The following is a 16,837-nucleotide window of genomic DNA, read 5'->3' on the forward strand; positions in this document are numbered from 1 at the left end:
GCAATATGAAATTTTTTTACAAGAATAATTTCTGATTTTGCTATAAATGATTAGTGTTTTGGATGAATTGTACATTGAGGAGGAAAATAAAAACGTTTACCCCAAACCCTACATTTTACCCCAAAGGAGGAAGGGAATGGTGTACCTCTTTGAGACCAGTTTGTTAAATCACTGCAACATGGGATATTCGAGCTCTAGAACTGCAAATCTTATTTTGGGCACAAAGTTGTTTGCTCAGTTTTCATTGTAGTCGGAGCTTGCACTACTCATTCATATCTTTACTTATGCATGCACTACTCATGCTATTGCTTGTTACATTGCTGTGGCCAGTAAGATAAGAAACTTCAGTAGGGAGTTGTTCATCCCCCATAACATTCAGGTGATTGCAGGGTGTCAAAGATGACAGTTCAGATCTTTCTTTTAACTTATGACATATACAGTCGACCCTCATTAAAGCAAATTCAAATGGGCCTTTAAAATTGATTTGTTTTAACCGTAATGTGTCCAATCCAAAAAACAATAAATAGCTTATGTGGGTCATTCTCCAGAAAACGTTACTTTTGAATGCAAATATTTTTCGATTTCAAAATCTTTTGTTTTCTTTTTTTTTCATTCTGACATGAAAGTGTTACCTACTAGAAGTAACCATAAACAATGGCCCAGCTAAGTTCCAATTATTTTACTCATAAATAAAAATAATAATAAAATGCCTAGTTCACGGAAATAAAAAAAAAAATGAAAAAAACTTTTAATTTTTAAAAATTGAAGCCAATTTAATATCAAAGTAGTAACTTTGTTAATTGTGCAAACAATCAGCTATTTTAATGATTAGTGGGGATATTATATTAAGCTCTTTTAATTAAAGTACGGCTTAATTAGTAGTTTCAAATGTATGTTAAAGAATAGTATTTAGAAAATTTGAGGATATACTGGAATTTTGGTAGACTGCCTATTTATGCATTTCCCCTCCATCAGTTATTTTCTCCTCAGAAATAATGACATTGATAAGGGTCTGTCACGTAGGTGAGGAAATTTCCATTAATATAGGCCTAATAGATACATTTTTCAGAAAAAAAATTTTCTTCTTTGCTCAATCTGCACATGTTAAGCATATGAAAACATGTTCACTGCTTTTTTACTTTCTTCTATATCTAATATATAGAAGAAAGTATTGGATTCGTGCAAATTTTCGAATTTCGAATTTTGACGGATTCGAACGTTTTGAGGTGTGCTGAGTCCATTTCGACTATTTTTGGAAAATGTCTGTCTGTCTGTGTGTATGTGTGTGTGTGTATGTGTGTCACGTCTGTGTGTGACCAGTTTTTTGTGGTTGCTCTACAGCAAAAACTAGCGCATGAAATCGAACGAAACTTGGTACACATATGTGCCCCTATGTGAACTTGTGCCCATTGGTTTTTGGCGCGAATTCCTCTAAGGGGGGTGGAGCAATGGGACGTTTTTTGAGTTACGCGTACTTGCTATTCCTCAGGAAGTAACTGGCGGAATCAAACAAAATTTGGTCCATATGTTGCCATTAACAGGAACAGGTGCTGATTCGATTTTGGTGTCAATAACTCAAACGGGGGTTGAGCTATAGAACGTTTTTTGGTCGTCAATTGTGACTGCTGTATCTCAAGAAATAATGAACGGAATGAAAGAAAAATGTATCGGCAAGTAGCCCTTAGTGGGTATAAGAGCTGATTCTATTTTGGTGTCAACAGCTAAAAAGGGGGTAGCGCAATCACCCGTTCTTTTTTTCCATTTTGAGTGCCCTATCTCAAGAAGTAATGCTACGTTCTGGTTGAAATTTGGAATACATGTGAATCCATATGTAAACAGGCTTTGGTTCAACTTTGGCGCCAATCGCGCCAAGAGGTGCTGATTTATTTTTATTATCATTATTTTTTTGCGAATTAAAATAGCTTTATTAATGCAACAATAAGAAAGATAAATCGTAATAGATTGTCGTCTGCGTATTTCTCTTGATTTTAATTGTATGGAAATGATCGGAAATATTATCTCAATGATTTAAAATTTTTAACTGTTGCCATCTTATGTTTGTTAACAAATAAAATATTTGTAATTAATTCAAGCAAGACTTTTAAAATAACTTTCAATTTTCGCTCTTTGCTTTGCTTTTGCAATAATTCAGACATTGGGATGGTCGTCAAGTTTTTGCATGTGTAATTTCGTTTTTGTTGGGAATATTGCATATTGTCAAGCTTGGGGAGGGATCAGAAAAAAAAAAAGAAAAATATAGAAGAAAGTTTCGTGATGGCCACAACATACTAGTTTACATTAATTTACATCCCTGAAATTTAAGTTCACAGAGGTGAGAAGTTAGAATAACCACACTAAGTTTTTAAAGCAAAGTCTATCTTCTTGTTTTTTGACAAAATCTCACAACTTCAACTATGGCTGAAAATAAACAAGGGGGCTCCCTTGTATCATAGAAAATAAACATTTGATGTCATTACTGCCACGTGTTAATGAGGAATGGCATTTTGTGTTTAGGTAACGAAGGTGAGTATTTTCTGTGTGACATGACTACTTGTCCTACTAAAACGAGCTAAAACACAATAAGATAAATAAATACCTTTGTGCTGAACAATAAAGTAAGACAAAACAACGTAAGTAGAAGCACAACGTAAGTCTCATTATGACTCAACAACATAAAAACATTTGTCTGGTGCATACTAAGTTTTGACTCACTCTTTTAACACTGGTAAATAATCATAAAAGTTTTTCTTTTGTTAGTATCTATGTTCTTATGGCTCAATGTGGAATAGGCCATAGGCGCCATTTATAGACTTTTGTTAGTCTAGCCCTGAGGTACAGATTTTATTAGCCTATTACCCTAAAAGGCTCAGAGATCAAAATTCAGCTAAACTCTGCAAGATCCCTGATTAAGTTTGAAAGTCTGAGTGAGAACGTAATTGTACTGTTCAAAATTAAACAAAAAATTTGACTTCAAACGGAATTTTATGACAAATTGTATTTTCATGTCAAAAACATGAAAATACAATCCTTGAACTGGGTTTGGTACTGATTTTTTAAAAAATAATAAATAATTGTCTTTTTTTTCTGTTTTTTTTTTCTCTTCTGAATTTCTGTTATGTTAATTTGAAGTTACCATTAATTGTTTTTAGACATCATTACCTCAATAAGTCTTTCTTTTGGTGCAGGTTCAGGATTTAGAAATAAAAATTCAACCTTTAACTGAAAAAGAGAAGGAACTTATGCAGCAGATTGATATGCTTAGTGCTGAAAGTGCTGCCCTTCGAATCGAAGTTAAGAATTGGCAGTCTCGTACCAACCAGTTACTGGAGCAATCACATAGGATTGGACCTCAGGAGTACAAAAATCTCATGTAAGCTTCTAATATTTATGCTTTGCAATCGTCCACATTTAATGTATTTGTTCTAAAAAAATGAAGCAGTTTAAAATTTGAGTGAAATTCAAAAAGGATGACAGGAAATAATGTTAATCAAATATTCAACATTATTTATTTTTGGTTCTAATTTAGAAAACTGACCCACCGCAAAAGAGTAATTGTATTCTAGAATTTGTTAATTACAAAATGTGTGAGGATTTCATTGAGGCATCAGCCATCTTTTGGTCTGAATTGCAAGCTGTTACTCAGTGTGTCAGAGTATAATAATGGCTAAAGTGGAGGATATGGTGCAGAATTTGAAAAGTAAAGAAATAAACTGGCTTTTCAACAGAGGCGGACTGGCTGACTTAGGCCCAGTCAGAATACTTTGGCCCACCTCTGTAAATTAAAAAAGTTAAATTAAACAGTGCCGGATCTCGATTCTTCCGAGGTTGAGCAAAGATATTAAACTACCGTTAGTTCCCATTTTCCTTTATTAAATCAAGTTTTTAAAGTTCAAAAAAAAAAGAAAGAAAAAATGTGAATCCTAAAATAAAGCTAACACTGACAGATTTTTTATGTGCCTTGAAAGAAGGATACTAATAGTTACAAGGCTTAAAAGAAAAGGCACATCTTTAGGCAGTATAACTGACAGCATAAGAAAAACACAAAGGGGGAAATCAGGTAAACCCGGAAATTTTTCGAAATTAGATGATCTATACAGGTTCAAGGAGAATAGTCTGGAAGAGGGGTTCTAGTTCCCTTCAAATTGATATTTTCGAAATTGATGTCAAAAACCACACTTTTACAGTTTTCGGTAATGTTACAGAAGAGGGAAAAGCAGGGGTTCCCCGTGATTGTTTTCTCTCTAGAATTGAAGTCTACTTTTGTCTATCTTTGTTTATAATAGAATGTCGGGGGCTCTTCCTGGAAATTCCCCAAAATGTGAAGTTTTAGAAATGTAATTTTTGGCTACCTAAAATTAATGGAACAGGGAAGCATTGAGGGCTCTCTACGAAAACTTTTCGATGCTGAACTATTAAAAAACTCAAAACTATCTTTGGTTATGTTTGAGAAAGAGGCTCAGTGGTCTCATTTGGAATCATTTCAAAACTGAAGTCTACTCGACCCAATTTCCAACTACATTTAGTTACTGAAGAAAATCTGGCTACTCCTTCGGAATTTTTCAACTTTTAAATTTTTCAACTTTTAAAATTTTAAAAACGTAATTTTGTAAACTGTTTGGAACATTAAAAGCTGAGGTGACAGGTTTCCTTAGTAATTTTTTAGCAAGGTGCCTCAAAACGTTTTAGCAAGGCGCCATGTCCTTCCATCTTTAAGCTAACCTTTGACTCTCCTTGCCTCTTAAAAGTTTCAACACAACTTCACAGAAGCAAAATTTTTTTCGAAAGAATGATTCACACAAGCCTGTCCTTGAAACGTCACGCCCTCGTTTCAATCACTTTTCCACATGAAATTTTTGGAATATGTCTGAATGTTTTTAGCATTATTTTAAAATCTAAGCATTAAAAATGTTTTCAATATTTAAAAAATAATTACTATCAAAAACACTTGGACTTTGTATGCAGTTAGTGTACCAAAAAGTAAAAAAAAGCATATTTTTTGAAATTAGATGATCTATACAGGTTCAAGGAGAATAGTCTGGAAGAGGGGTTCTAGTTCCCTTCAAATTGATATTTTCGAAATTGATGTCAAAAACCACACTTTTACAGTTTTCGGTAATGTTACAGAAGAGGGAAAAGCAGGGGTTCCCCGTGATTGTTTTCTCTCTAGAATTGAAGTCTACTTTTGTCTATCTTTGTTTATACAGTAGAGAACCAATTATCCGGGAAGTTCGGGACCATCGCTGTCCCGGATATCTGAATTTCCCGGTTTTCTGGATCTCTAAAAACGCTACTGGCCGATTGTTTGTAAAACGTAAATTACTATAACAAATAGTTATGCATATTAACATGAGAAGAAAACAGTTCAGAAATGCTTATAAATATCGAAATATTAAAAACTAATGGTGAGAGAATAATTTAAACACCAAAAACCTTATTGTTTATAATACCTGAGACCCTCACATTCTGTTTGAAAAGAAAAAAAATCCACCGCTTTTCGATGTTTTAAAATGAAGGGAAGGGCAAAAAATAAGTTTTCGAACCTAAATGTGCGATTTTTCTACTATGGTGTATAAAAGAAGTCGCTTTCATGATCGTGTTTTTTTTCTTTTTTAAATTTTCTGTCAAGGTTTTGTGTTTGCGATTACGGTAAATATTGATAACTAATGCTTTTGCATTTCGTTAATATCAACACAAATTTGATTTATGAGTTCTTGCAGCCTTATTAGTCTTGCGTTTAATAGATTTCTAGAATTCACGATCAACTAACTATCCGGAAAATTCGCGAATCTGGTTTTCGGCGTTTCCCGCACTTTCGCGACGTTACTTACGCTAAACGCCTTTAATTACAGGCCATTCAATAAAATACTGCATTTTAGAATGCGACAATATTCATTTCCTTAGCTTTCAGTTAAAATAAAAGACGAAAATTTCAGACATACGAATGTACTTTTTTATCAAGAAAATGTTTCTGAAATTTTGCTCCGCATAAAGGATAATCATTTGAAGTTGGTGTTTGCGAGCATTTTCTCGAGTTATACGTGAGTAATATGGTTTATTAAGAAATCGTTCATGTTCTTTTCGGTATTTCAAAAAAAAAAGGTTAATTTTTCAAAAATTGCCAAAAATGCTTAATTTAAAAAGGAATGGCGGGAAAATCGGGAAAAAGTTGCCGGTTTTCTGGTTTCCCGGTTTTTTGGTTCCCGGATAAAAGGTTCTGCACTGTAATAGAATGTCGGGGGCTCTTCCTGGAAATTCCCCAAAATGTGAAGTTTTAGAAATGTAATTTTTGGCTACCTAAAATTAATGGAACAGGGAAGCATTGAGGGCTCTCTACGAAAACTTTTCGATGCTGAACTATTAAAAAACTCAAAACTATCTTTGGTTATGTTTGAGAAAGAGGCTCAGTGGTCTCATTTGGAATCATTTCAAAACTGAAGTCTACTCGACCCAATTTCCAACTACATTTAGTTACTGAAGAAAATCTGGCTACTCCTTCGGAATTTTTCAACTTTTAAATTTTTCAACTTTTAAAATTTTAAAAACGTAATTTTGTAAACTGTTTGGAACATTAAAAGCTGAGGTGACAGGTTTCCTTAGTAATTTTTTAGCAAGGTGCCTCAAAACGTTTTAGCAAGGTGCCATGTCCTTCCATCTTTAAGCTAACCTTTGACTCTCCTTGCCTCTTAAAAGTTTCAACACAACTTCACAGAAGCAAAATTTTTTTCGAAAGAATGATTCACACAAGCCTGTCCTTGAAACGTCACGCCCTCGTTTCAATCACTTTTCCACATGAAATTTTTGGAATATGTCTGAATGTTTTTAGCATTATTTTAAAATCTAAGCATTAAAAATGTTTTCAATATTTAAAAAATAATTACTATCAAAAACACTTGGACTTTGTATGCAGTTAGTGTACCAAAAAGTAAAAAAAGCATATTTTTTGAATGACTAAATTTCTATCAAAAAGTGCCCTTTTACCTGAAAGCGCACTGCCCCTTTTCTGTCTAGGGGAAACACTAGTTTCCTCTGGGCATTTTTTTCTGAAACTGAAATCAATTTTAGGCTATAGTGCAGATAAAAGTGTTACTGGGCTCTCCCACGAAAATTTATAAAAGTGAAATTTTAAGCTGTCTTTAGTGACTTTAGGGAACGGCGAAGATTCGAAGACTCCGTCTCGAAATTTTTTCGATATTTAAGTCTGAAAAACACAGCTGTGACCCTTGATGCAAGAACCAGGCAAGTCCCGACTCATTCATTTTTGGTAAGACCAACAGATAACATTAGTGTGTAATAGAAACTCGATTACCTTTTCACATTATTAACTACAAAGCAGAAGTCTGATCTTACATTTGTGTCCTGTTGGTGCACCAATCGAACATCTGTATTATGCACTCACAAAAAAGAATTTTAAAAAAAGATATAAATTAAAAATTTGGACTTACCTGGTTTTTGCATCACAAAGCCCTCAATTGTAGACTGGATTCCAAACTTTTTCGAATTTGACGTTCTAAAAACGCGATTTTAGGCTCGTTTGGAAACAACAGGAGACATAGGGAGTGCTAGGTTTACCAAAAAGTATAAGAAGAAATATTTTATGATTAAAGGTTCGGAAACCTCTAATCATAAAATATTTCTCGTATTAAAATCCATTTCAAATCTTTTAGAGTATTAAAGGGTTCAAAGGTGCTGTTTTGAGATTAAAAGCCTTATTTAAGCTATCTTTCAGGATGTAGAAGCTTCAGGATGTCCCTAGAGCGTTTTCGGCATTGAACATTTTAAATCAAATTAAAGACCTAAAATATGTACTTCTACGCTATGCTTGGTGACATAAGGGGAGGATTCTTGGACTTTTCTAGGAAACTTTTCGACATTGAGGCTTCAAAAAGAAATGTTAGGGAAGTGATGAGAGATTCAGGAGCTCTCCCGGGTTCTGACCCGAGGTGGCCAGTCGGTGGATTTTAAGAGATATAGAAAATCATCAGTGCCCAGCCCATGTCGTATGATTATTTGGTATGTAAAAGATCCCTTGGGTATTTGTTTGGCTTAGAATATCCCTCTTCTAAATTAAATTCCTAGTGCTTGGACTCACATCAAAGAGAGCCCAAGTGCCTCCATCTGGTGGAAACTGGGCGTTGCAATTATTTGTGTCATGCAACAGCGCTTTAATGGTGACACATGAAAGACGGATGACTTGTCTGGGAATGCACTAGATATGGTAAAGGCCAAATGGCCTCTTACACAGCCTCACTGGAAGAAAAAAAAAACTGTTGATTGGAAACCTTTTTTTGTCTCTAAAGCCTTTTCCTTTTTATAGCACTAATGAGTAAACTTGAAAATAGGGGATACTTCTATATAGCAGAAAAAGCTGTGAACCAGTAGTTATCTGTTGTTTGAAAGTTCTACTTTATATCTGCTTGCGTGTATGTGATACATGTATTTGTTCATGTTATTAATACATTATACAATAGGCGGGACATGGAAGAACTAAAGGCACAAAAGACCAGGCTTGCTGAGGAATTGCAGAGGAAACAGGCTGAAATATCTCAACAAGCAGCTAATGCAACTTCTCTAAAAAAAGAATTAGAAAATGCAAAAGCAGAAACAAAAGAGAAAATTCAAGAAGTGCAAAAAATGACGGAGGATAATGCTGAACACCAGAAAACCCTTTTACAGGTAAAAAATATGATACTCAAACTCACTGCCCCTTTTTTGAAGAGGATGTCGTTAAAGTTACACATGTTTTATTTTCTTTACAACAAAAGCCTTGGAAACTATATTTTGTTAAATCAAAAAAAAAGAAAAAAAATGTTGAAGTTATTTAAATATATATGGCTCTTATCTGAAACTAACAATTCGTATTTTATTTTTGTGTGATTTTAATTTTTTAGGGGGCTAATAATTTCAAACTCATATGTGTGTATTTTATGTACCCATAAATCTGTATACAGTTCTTAACTGCTCAAGAATCGTAATTTTAGTTTACATAAGTAAATGATTAGCTTACAATTCTAAAAAATCTCCTGTAAAAACATGTGAAATTTAGTTTTATGACAGTTTAACACTCTGGTTTGTTTTCAGTCATAGTGATATGAAGCTGTTTTGAGTTAGCATATAAAACAATCATTTGATAAATAAATCCTTTTTGGTTTTGTTATATGCTGATATCTTTTTAAAGCTACCATAAACGCAGGCTATTTTGGCCCTAGGGTCCTTTTTTGGCCCAAATTGAGAATAAGATACAACGTTCTCTGTAAACCTTGAGGAAGCAATTTTTAAACATATTTTGACATAATCCGTTAGAGAGCTGCCTCAAGGACTCACTAATGCATACCAAGCAGTTTGATAGCTCTCAGCAAAGAACAATACTACTGTTTTGTATTCCTTGTGTTAACTTGTCTCTCAGACTTTAATCTGTAGAAGCAGTTCTATATCAGCTAAGAGTTAGTCAAGTACCTATTTATGAACAATATTCAGTACTTTATGTAGTAGCATAGTCTTACTGCTCATTTCTAATAAGGGTTTTATTTTAAAAAAATCACAATAACAGCTGGTATCTTAACCTAAAATTTTTTTTGGCTCTGCATAAAAACTTGAAACAATCCGCCAAAGAGACTTGGAAACTATAAACAGGGAAAAACACAAGAAAAAACAGGGAATTCTCAGCAATGGATAAAGAGAGCGATTACAGACTCAAATCCTCAGGGCTCAGTTACACGGCTTTTATTATGGAAGATTAATAAGAATTGAAAGCTGCCAGAGGTTAAGAAAACATTGACCCAGTTTCATCTACTTCTAACAAATTTTGTTAAGTTTGTTGGAAAGTTTACAGAATTTTGTTATTATAGAATGAAATGAGCTCAGATTTCCAGGGATAACTGTTCATGTGAGAGAAGAAGGAGCTAATGTTGAGAGCATGGAACACACCAAAAGGTTTTGGAAGTGACCCAAAATTTAGGATCCTTTGTTTTACAAATAGTGTCATGGTTATGAATGGTCTTAATAAAATTATTCAATCTCCAATACTGATGAAAAGATGACTGTTCTCTGTCAGTAATTTCTGAAGCAATAACTGTGCACATTTTTAAAAAATTTAAATTTTTCTTCCAAATAAATAGTTTTTTTCAATGAGTACATGTCTTTATTTGGCTCTAGTTAGTTCTACAATGATTTTAAATAGGGAAAACCACTTGAGGTCTAAGTAACCCAAACGTGAGGGCAACATTGGCCCAAAAAAAGAAAAAAAACAATTAAAAAGTGTAATATTACTTTGAAAAAAAGTGATCAGTATTCAAAAATTAATATAAGATAACTCTACATGTGTAAAAAAGGTTTGGACAGCTTGAAATATGAATAGTTATGAAATTATTGAGGAAAGTTCCAAAATGTGGGCCAAAATAGCCCGTGTTTATGGTATCTCTTTCAGCTTTTTAGAAGTAAGATTCATATTCCCCCTAAAATAAATGGTTTAAAATGGAGGAAAGCAGCATATCTAATTCTCTGGACTGAAGACATTAGTACTCCATCAGTACAACCACCTATCTTTCAATAGAGTTATCCGTAACTTAATATAATTCTTAACATAAGATCTCAATCATATTTTTTTCATTAGCATGTATTATAGAATGTATACAGATGCTCTTGCTCAGCTAATGATTTTTTGAATATTTTTTATGTTCTGCTTCTTTATACTTTGAGAAATTAGGATTTTTTCTGTAATCTCTCCTACATAGATGTTCCAATACCGCCATCCAAAGTTAAAATAGTATTCTTTTATTTACAAATTTAAATGTACTCTTATCTATTTTCATTTTGCACCATATTTAAATTGATTAAAAAGAAAAACAACGTAAATCAAGCACAAATATTGGAGAAGATACAGCATATAGCTATTTCAAGGCTACAATGGAGCCTCTTCATCAGTGCAGAAAGCTCACCAACACAACCAAAAGTTGCGAGAGAACAGATAAGAACCAAGTGGACACCTTTATTTATACCAAAGAGGGCCAACTGATGAAGAGGCTCCATTGTAGCCTTGAAATAGCTATATGCTGTATCTTCTCCAATATTTGTGCTTGATTTACGTTGTTTTTCACTTTAATCATATTGTAGCACAAAGCTTATATGATAATTTTTTATATAACATATTTAAATTGCATTGGTGTTCTGCCTGCATTTTCTTTAGTTAATCTTGTTCCTTTATTTTCTTTGCTTAAGTGTTTTAAAATTAGAACTTAAACAAAAACCTGCTGTTTGTTTTTTCCACCTTCTTGAATGCTTGTTTGGGGAAAAGGGAGATAGCAAAAAAAGTGTCCTAGATTAGCTAACTGAATTTATCCTCCTTCTTATCTAAAAAAAGAGTGAATGGAAAACTTTATTTTGCATTCTAGTACATCATTTCAAAATATATGTTTATAGCTCTTAAAACCCAACAGTTTTTGGTTCTTTTTAATTCTTCATTTTTAAAGAGATTGTATGAATTCTGATCTAATCCTATGTGGCAAACAAACAGAAAATTAAAACATTTGTGCCAGAATTATAGTAAAGATATATTTTTCTTTCTTTTTGAAATTCTCTTATTTCTGATTGTTTTAATGCCTAATGATTATTTTTAACCATCCTTTTATTAATTTTTGATCAATGTATAGAGCTGTTGGAAATTTAAATATTTGCTTCTATTTTACTTTTATTGATTTGTTTAAAATTTATGGTTTCCAGATCAAAAAAATTGGCAGAAAATATAAAACTCAATATGATGAGTTAAAAGTAATGTATGAGGCACTGCTAGCCAAATCTACTGCAGTTGAATCTACCAACCAGGAACAAGTACTTCAAGACTTGCAGAAGAAAGTTGATGAGCGTGAGAAACTTCTAAAAGAGCTGAGAGAAGAGATAGAAAAACACAAAGAAGTAAAATACTATTATAATGACATTTTATTTTGTATTATTCAAGTGTTGTTACTTTTTTTCCGTTCATCAATTTAATTTTATTGGGTTTGTCATTGAAAAGTTCTGTGATTATAACTTCATTAGAAAATTATCTGTCGTACACTATCCGTTTCAGTTGCCTATCAATTATTTTTTGTTCAGGGTACGAATGAATAAAGCTTAATGACCGAAAGTTTTATTTCTACTTAAAGATATTAGTTTATGTGTTTTAAAAGTTTTGAAACAAACTATTATACAAAACAAATAAATCCATCTACAGCAGCAATATTCAGCTTGCACCCTCTAAGATTTTGTAAATAGCCTAATCAAGATAATCCAAAAACTTGACCATCAATAGTGAAAACTTAATTTTATGCTGGTGTACTTTAAAAAAGCATTGTTTCCCCTTTTCGGAAGCAACAAGAGTTTGTTTTGGCTTTAGAAGTGATGTTTCATTTGATTATTTTAGTGACATTATAAAAGAAACACACAAATTTTCATGCTTTTTTGTGCTGTGACTTGTGTGAAAGTTTTCATGCAAATGTTGTTGGGGGGGGGGGTTGAGTTGATCTGATCTAAGCATTAGGCCATTAGTCTCTTTTTTTTCTTAAATTTTCTTAAGGACTTACGGACTTGCAAATCTGCCAGCTTTGTAAACAGAGGCCTGTTTAGAGTAAGTAGTAAATCAGTCTTGTAAGGGAATGAGTTAAATATGTTACAACTTTTTATAAATTAAATCACAGTTACATTGAAGTATGTGGCATGAATTAGTTTGTAAAATATTTTTTCTTACATGTCTCTTCCAAAACAAATTTGAAAATTTTCTGATAGAAATATCAGCAAAAAATCTAAATACAAAGTTAATTGTTAGTTAAATGTCAATGTTTTATCACACAGAAAATAAATACAGTGGAATACCTTTATAACACTCACCTATATAACGCAATTCTCTATAAACCGCACAACTTTTCAGAAGTAAACAAGGTTTTGAAGCTTAAAAAAACCCTCTGTTTTGTTTTGCAATCATAAAAATTAATAGGAAAATTAAATTTTGAAACAGTTTTTCATCTTCCTATCTTAATTCAAAGCTTTTAAATGAAAATTAATACTCACAGTAAACAGAAAATACCAGATGGCTCTTGAAAATGCAGCTGGTATGCAAACCATGAAGCTAGCAGAAGTGCAGGATAATTCTTTTGTGAAAGATATTTTTTTGTGAATGACTAAATGTAATATTAGTACTTTAATAATCATTGCAAATGAAACTCATTCTGAAGTGCTAATATATAGCTATATTCTGAATATTAGTTTCAAAATTTGTGAAATGCTCTATATAACGTAAAAACCTGTATAGCGCAAAAGCTCTGGTCTTAAGGTGTGCGTTATAATGGTCTTCTATTGTAGTAGTAAAATGTTAAAGGTCCTACCTTCAAAATACAGAAACTTCATTTCATTTGCTAAACATTTTTCGAGTAGTGCTTTTTGCATGTTTTTGACAGATGTTTGTTTTTTAGAGTGCTAATGAAGCTAAAAAGAATGCTGAAACAGTGTTGGGTAAAGCAAATGAAAAAGAAGAAAGAGCTAAAAAGTTATTTGCACAGTGTCGCCTAAAATATTCTCAAATGAATGGTAAGTCTATTTTGTATTTTTTACCAGTAGCAGCTTTAGTTTAAAAAATGAAATATTGTTTTAAATGGGATATAAATAATATATATATATATATATGTATTTTAATTTAAGTGAATCTTACTCAAATATTGTCATATATTTATTGTTATACATGGCATTGTTCTATATAGAAATAATATGGAGAATTTTGACCAAGCTTTTAGTTTTATGTCTTTTGAGCTTGATAATTTTTCTTTATTTTAATTATTGCTTTTGCAATTAAAGTTGATAAAAATAAATAAAAAAGATACATTATATTTTCTTTGATTTTTTTGACATAGATTATTTCTTATTGCAATGCCTCTTTTTTTTCTCAATTACACTTTCAGGTCTGAGCTATTTCAACCGCATAACTCCCTCTGGATTGGGTGTTTTTTGTGCTTTTCATAATTCTTTTAAAAGCACTTGGAAGATGTATATATTAATAATTTTTGTTTTCTAACATACTTCATGCTGTTTTTATATATGATAAAAGAGCTATTTAAATGAAACAAGAATTAATTTTTAATAAGAAATTATCAAAAGAAAAAACAAGCATGATTGAAACTTAAAAAAATAAGTTTCGTATATGAAAACATCCGTTTTCACCAAAAAAGTTTACATAAATGCAAATTTCTAAAACATTTCATATAGTACTTCTGCTTGGGGCTGCTAACTATATATATTTTTTAAAAGTAAAATGTTTGTAGAAAATAGCATAGAAGGCTAGAAACATATATAATCCATGATTGAAGTGAAAAACCAACATAATTAAAGCACAAATTTTGAAGAAAATACAACATATAGCTATTTCAAGACTACAATTGAGCCTCTTCATCAGTGTAAAAAGCTCACCAACACAACCGAAAGTCGCTAAGAGAGCTAAAACTTGACCTCCACAGGATCTTGGTCTTAGTCCATTTCATCGAAAACAACCATCCGGGTGACGTTCAGGCGTAGACCTCAAAGTGTTAACAAAATTTATTTTCCACATTTTGATCTTGAGTTAACCGTTATTGTCATTCATTACATTTTTCTCTTCTTTTCTTTCTTTAATTATTATGTTTGTTATTATTTTGTGATTAAGGTTTTTTCTTTTAGGTCAAAAAGAAGCTTTATCTGAAGAGAATAAAAAATTAAAAGAAGAACTTGAAGATTCTAAAAACCAACTATCTACTTTAAGGGTTTCACGTTAGTATAATTTCTATTTGAATTTACTGTGGCTGTTTTTATTGTACCAGACCAATTGCAGATTTTTTAAAAAGCTAGCAGCATTTTAAATGCCATATTTTTTAGTTAAGATTAGGGATGAAATAATTTACTTTGATTTAAATAAAATGCTGTGTGTTTCAAAAGTGTGGTCACTAACATATATTCTGTAGATTTGTATGCATTGTGCAATTTAGATTAATTTAAAACTATTAAAAATAACAAGATGAAATCAAACAAAGTTATTTAGTATTCCAGATAAATATAAATAAATGCCCTAGGTTCCCGTTTTAACGTATAATCAACTCATGATAACTTGAAGTCTTTTAACTGAAATATTCCTTCATCTTGAAATTTTCATTGTGCCCCAAACTCTTGAAAAGGCTTTATGAACTTACTCGAACTACCGATAACTAAAAGACTTTAGCCGGTCCCTGGTCGATACTGGGTAAATTAATCTCTGAAACGCTTTTTTGCATTGTTTCGTGATGAACTAAGGGTGAAAATAATTTTCAGTGTTTCCTTGCTTACTCCAAGGTACCATTATCATTAAATTCGTGTAAAAGTAAGTCATGTGATGCACACATCTGCTCGTTTTATTATGTAGAAGTAACTGAATAACTTTATTATTATTTTTTCTACAGAGGAAGAAACCTTGCAAAACAGGGCACAGGCTGATGCCAGAATCTCTCATCTTGAGAATGAACTGAGAAAGTCCAAAGAACTGAGAGTGAGTGAAAGGGATTATCATCGAAAACAGTATGATGAGCTTTGTCAAAAAGTAAGTTTTTTTTTAAATTTTTAAATGAAATATTTATTTATATCATTTAGTTTTACTATGCTTTATTTTTGAGTACTTTAAATATAAATTTAATATTATCTTTGTTCTTTGTCTTATTTTTTCACCTTTTTTTTTTTTTGACACTGAATTTACTTAAATTGAATAGTTTAATCGACACTCTTTATAATACTGATCAACTAAGGAGTGCCTATTAAAAAAATACCATCAATAATATAGCAGAGGAGTTTTTTGAAATGTTTAGTTGCTACTGATGTTTCTAATTAGTTTGACCACAATACAAAAAATTTCTCCTGCAGTGCTTCACTTACCTTATATTTTGCTCATTTTATATTTTCAGATGACATCCATAGCTAGATCAGCTGGCATGTTAGCACATCTCTTTTTCATTCCTAAGTTACTGTTTTCTTTTTAATTCCACTTTTTATTAGATTTTAGGATTTTTTGAAATTTATAAAATGAAATAATAAAATAGAAATTAATTTCAAAAAGTAGTGATTAAAAAAAAAAAAAGGTGGGGGGATTTGAGGCTGATTATGAATTTATCAAAGGCATTAAAAAGTGTTGAATACCTTTAAAAATGCTGTCTTTCTGTTAAATTCCTGAAAAGGATTGGTCTCAAAATTTAGCCTCCCAAATATAACCAATGAATTCTAGTTTCTAAAAGGAGATTTTACAAAGTTTTAATGTGTTTTTGTTACCATTTGTAGAGTGAAATAAAATGTTTAAGTCAGTAAAGTTGAGTAAATGTTAAGCTTTTTCAAAAAACTGACCTTATATCTCTTTTGATAAAATTACAATTAATTATTTATGCTTTGATTTGATCGAACAGTGTTATGATAATGGCATACTATAAGCTTTTTTCTTTCAGGCTTAAAATTTACACACATTAGCTGTTAATGCACTTCACTCTTTAAAGTTCACTTTTCTTATTTAATTTTATAACATTTATTTTTCTACTTATTTTACTGTTTGTTCCTGAGATCCTCATAACCATGGTCTGAATTGTACATGAGTAAGTAAAACAGACCTAAATTATAACAAGCTTACAATTTTCTGTGAACCTTGGAAAGAAACCCTGGGCTCTAGGCGTTTCTATGCAGTTACTGACTGGAGAAAATTAGGGTGTGCTTTAAAGTGCTTTATTTTGCTTTCTACTTTGGAGTGGGAAAAATTTAAATCCTTAAAATAAACTGTGAAGAATTTTAGTTTTTGAAAAGGAATAGATTCTGAAGAAACAAATGTCTTATAGGCATA

At 31.8% G+C, this 16,837-nt stretch overlaps 1 protein-coding gene across 1 annotated transcript in view; it reads left to right on the forward strand.

The window, feature by feature from the left end:
• Positions 1-16,837, forward strand: part of LOC129227242 (nucleoprotein TPR-like) — a 128,765-nt gene that overhangs the window by 60,255 nt on the left and 51,673 nt on the right. Inside the window, exons 32-37 of the mRNA XM_054861755.1 lie at positions 3,186-3,370; positions 8,469-8,673; positions 11,716-11,907; positions 13,440-13,554; positions 14,674-14,763; positions 15,426-15,562. Of these exons, the coding sequence (XP_054717730.1) occupies positions 3,186-3,370; positions 8,469-8,673; positions 11,716-11,907; positions 13,440-13,554; positions 14,674-14,763; positions 15,426-15,562 (924 nt within the window). The remainder of the gene's footprint in view (positions 1-3,185; positions 3,371-8,468; positions 8,674-11,715; positions 11,908-13,439; positions 13,555-14,673; positions 14,764-15,425; positions 15,563-16,837) is intronic.

The sequence above is a fragment of the Uloborus diversus genome, chromosome 8 (assembly GCF_026930045.1).
Source record: "Uloborus diversus isolate 005 chromosome 8, Udiv.v.3.1, whole genome shotgun sequence".
Lineage (NCBI taxonomy): Eukaryota > Metazoa > Arthropoda > Arachnida > Araneae > Uloboridae > Uloborus > Uloborus diversus.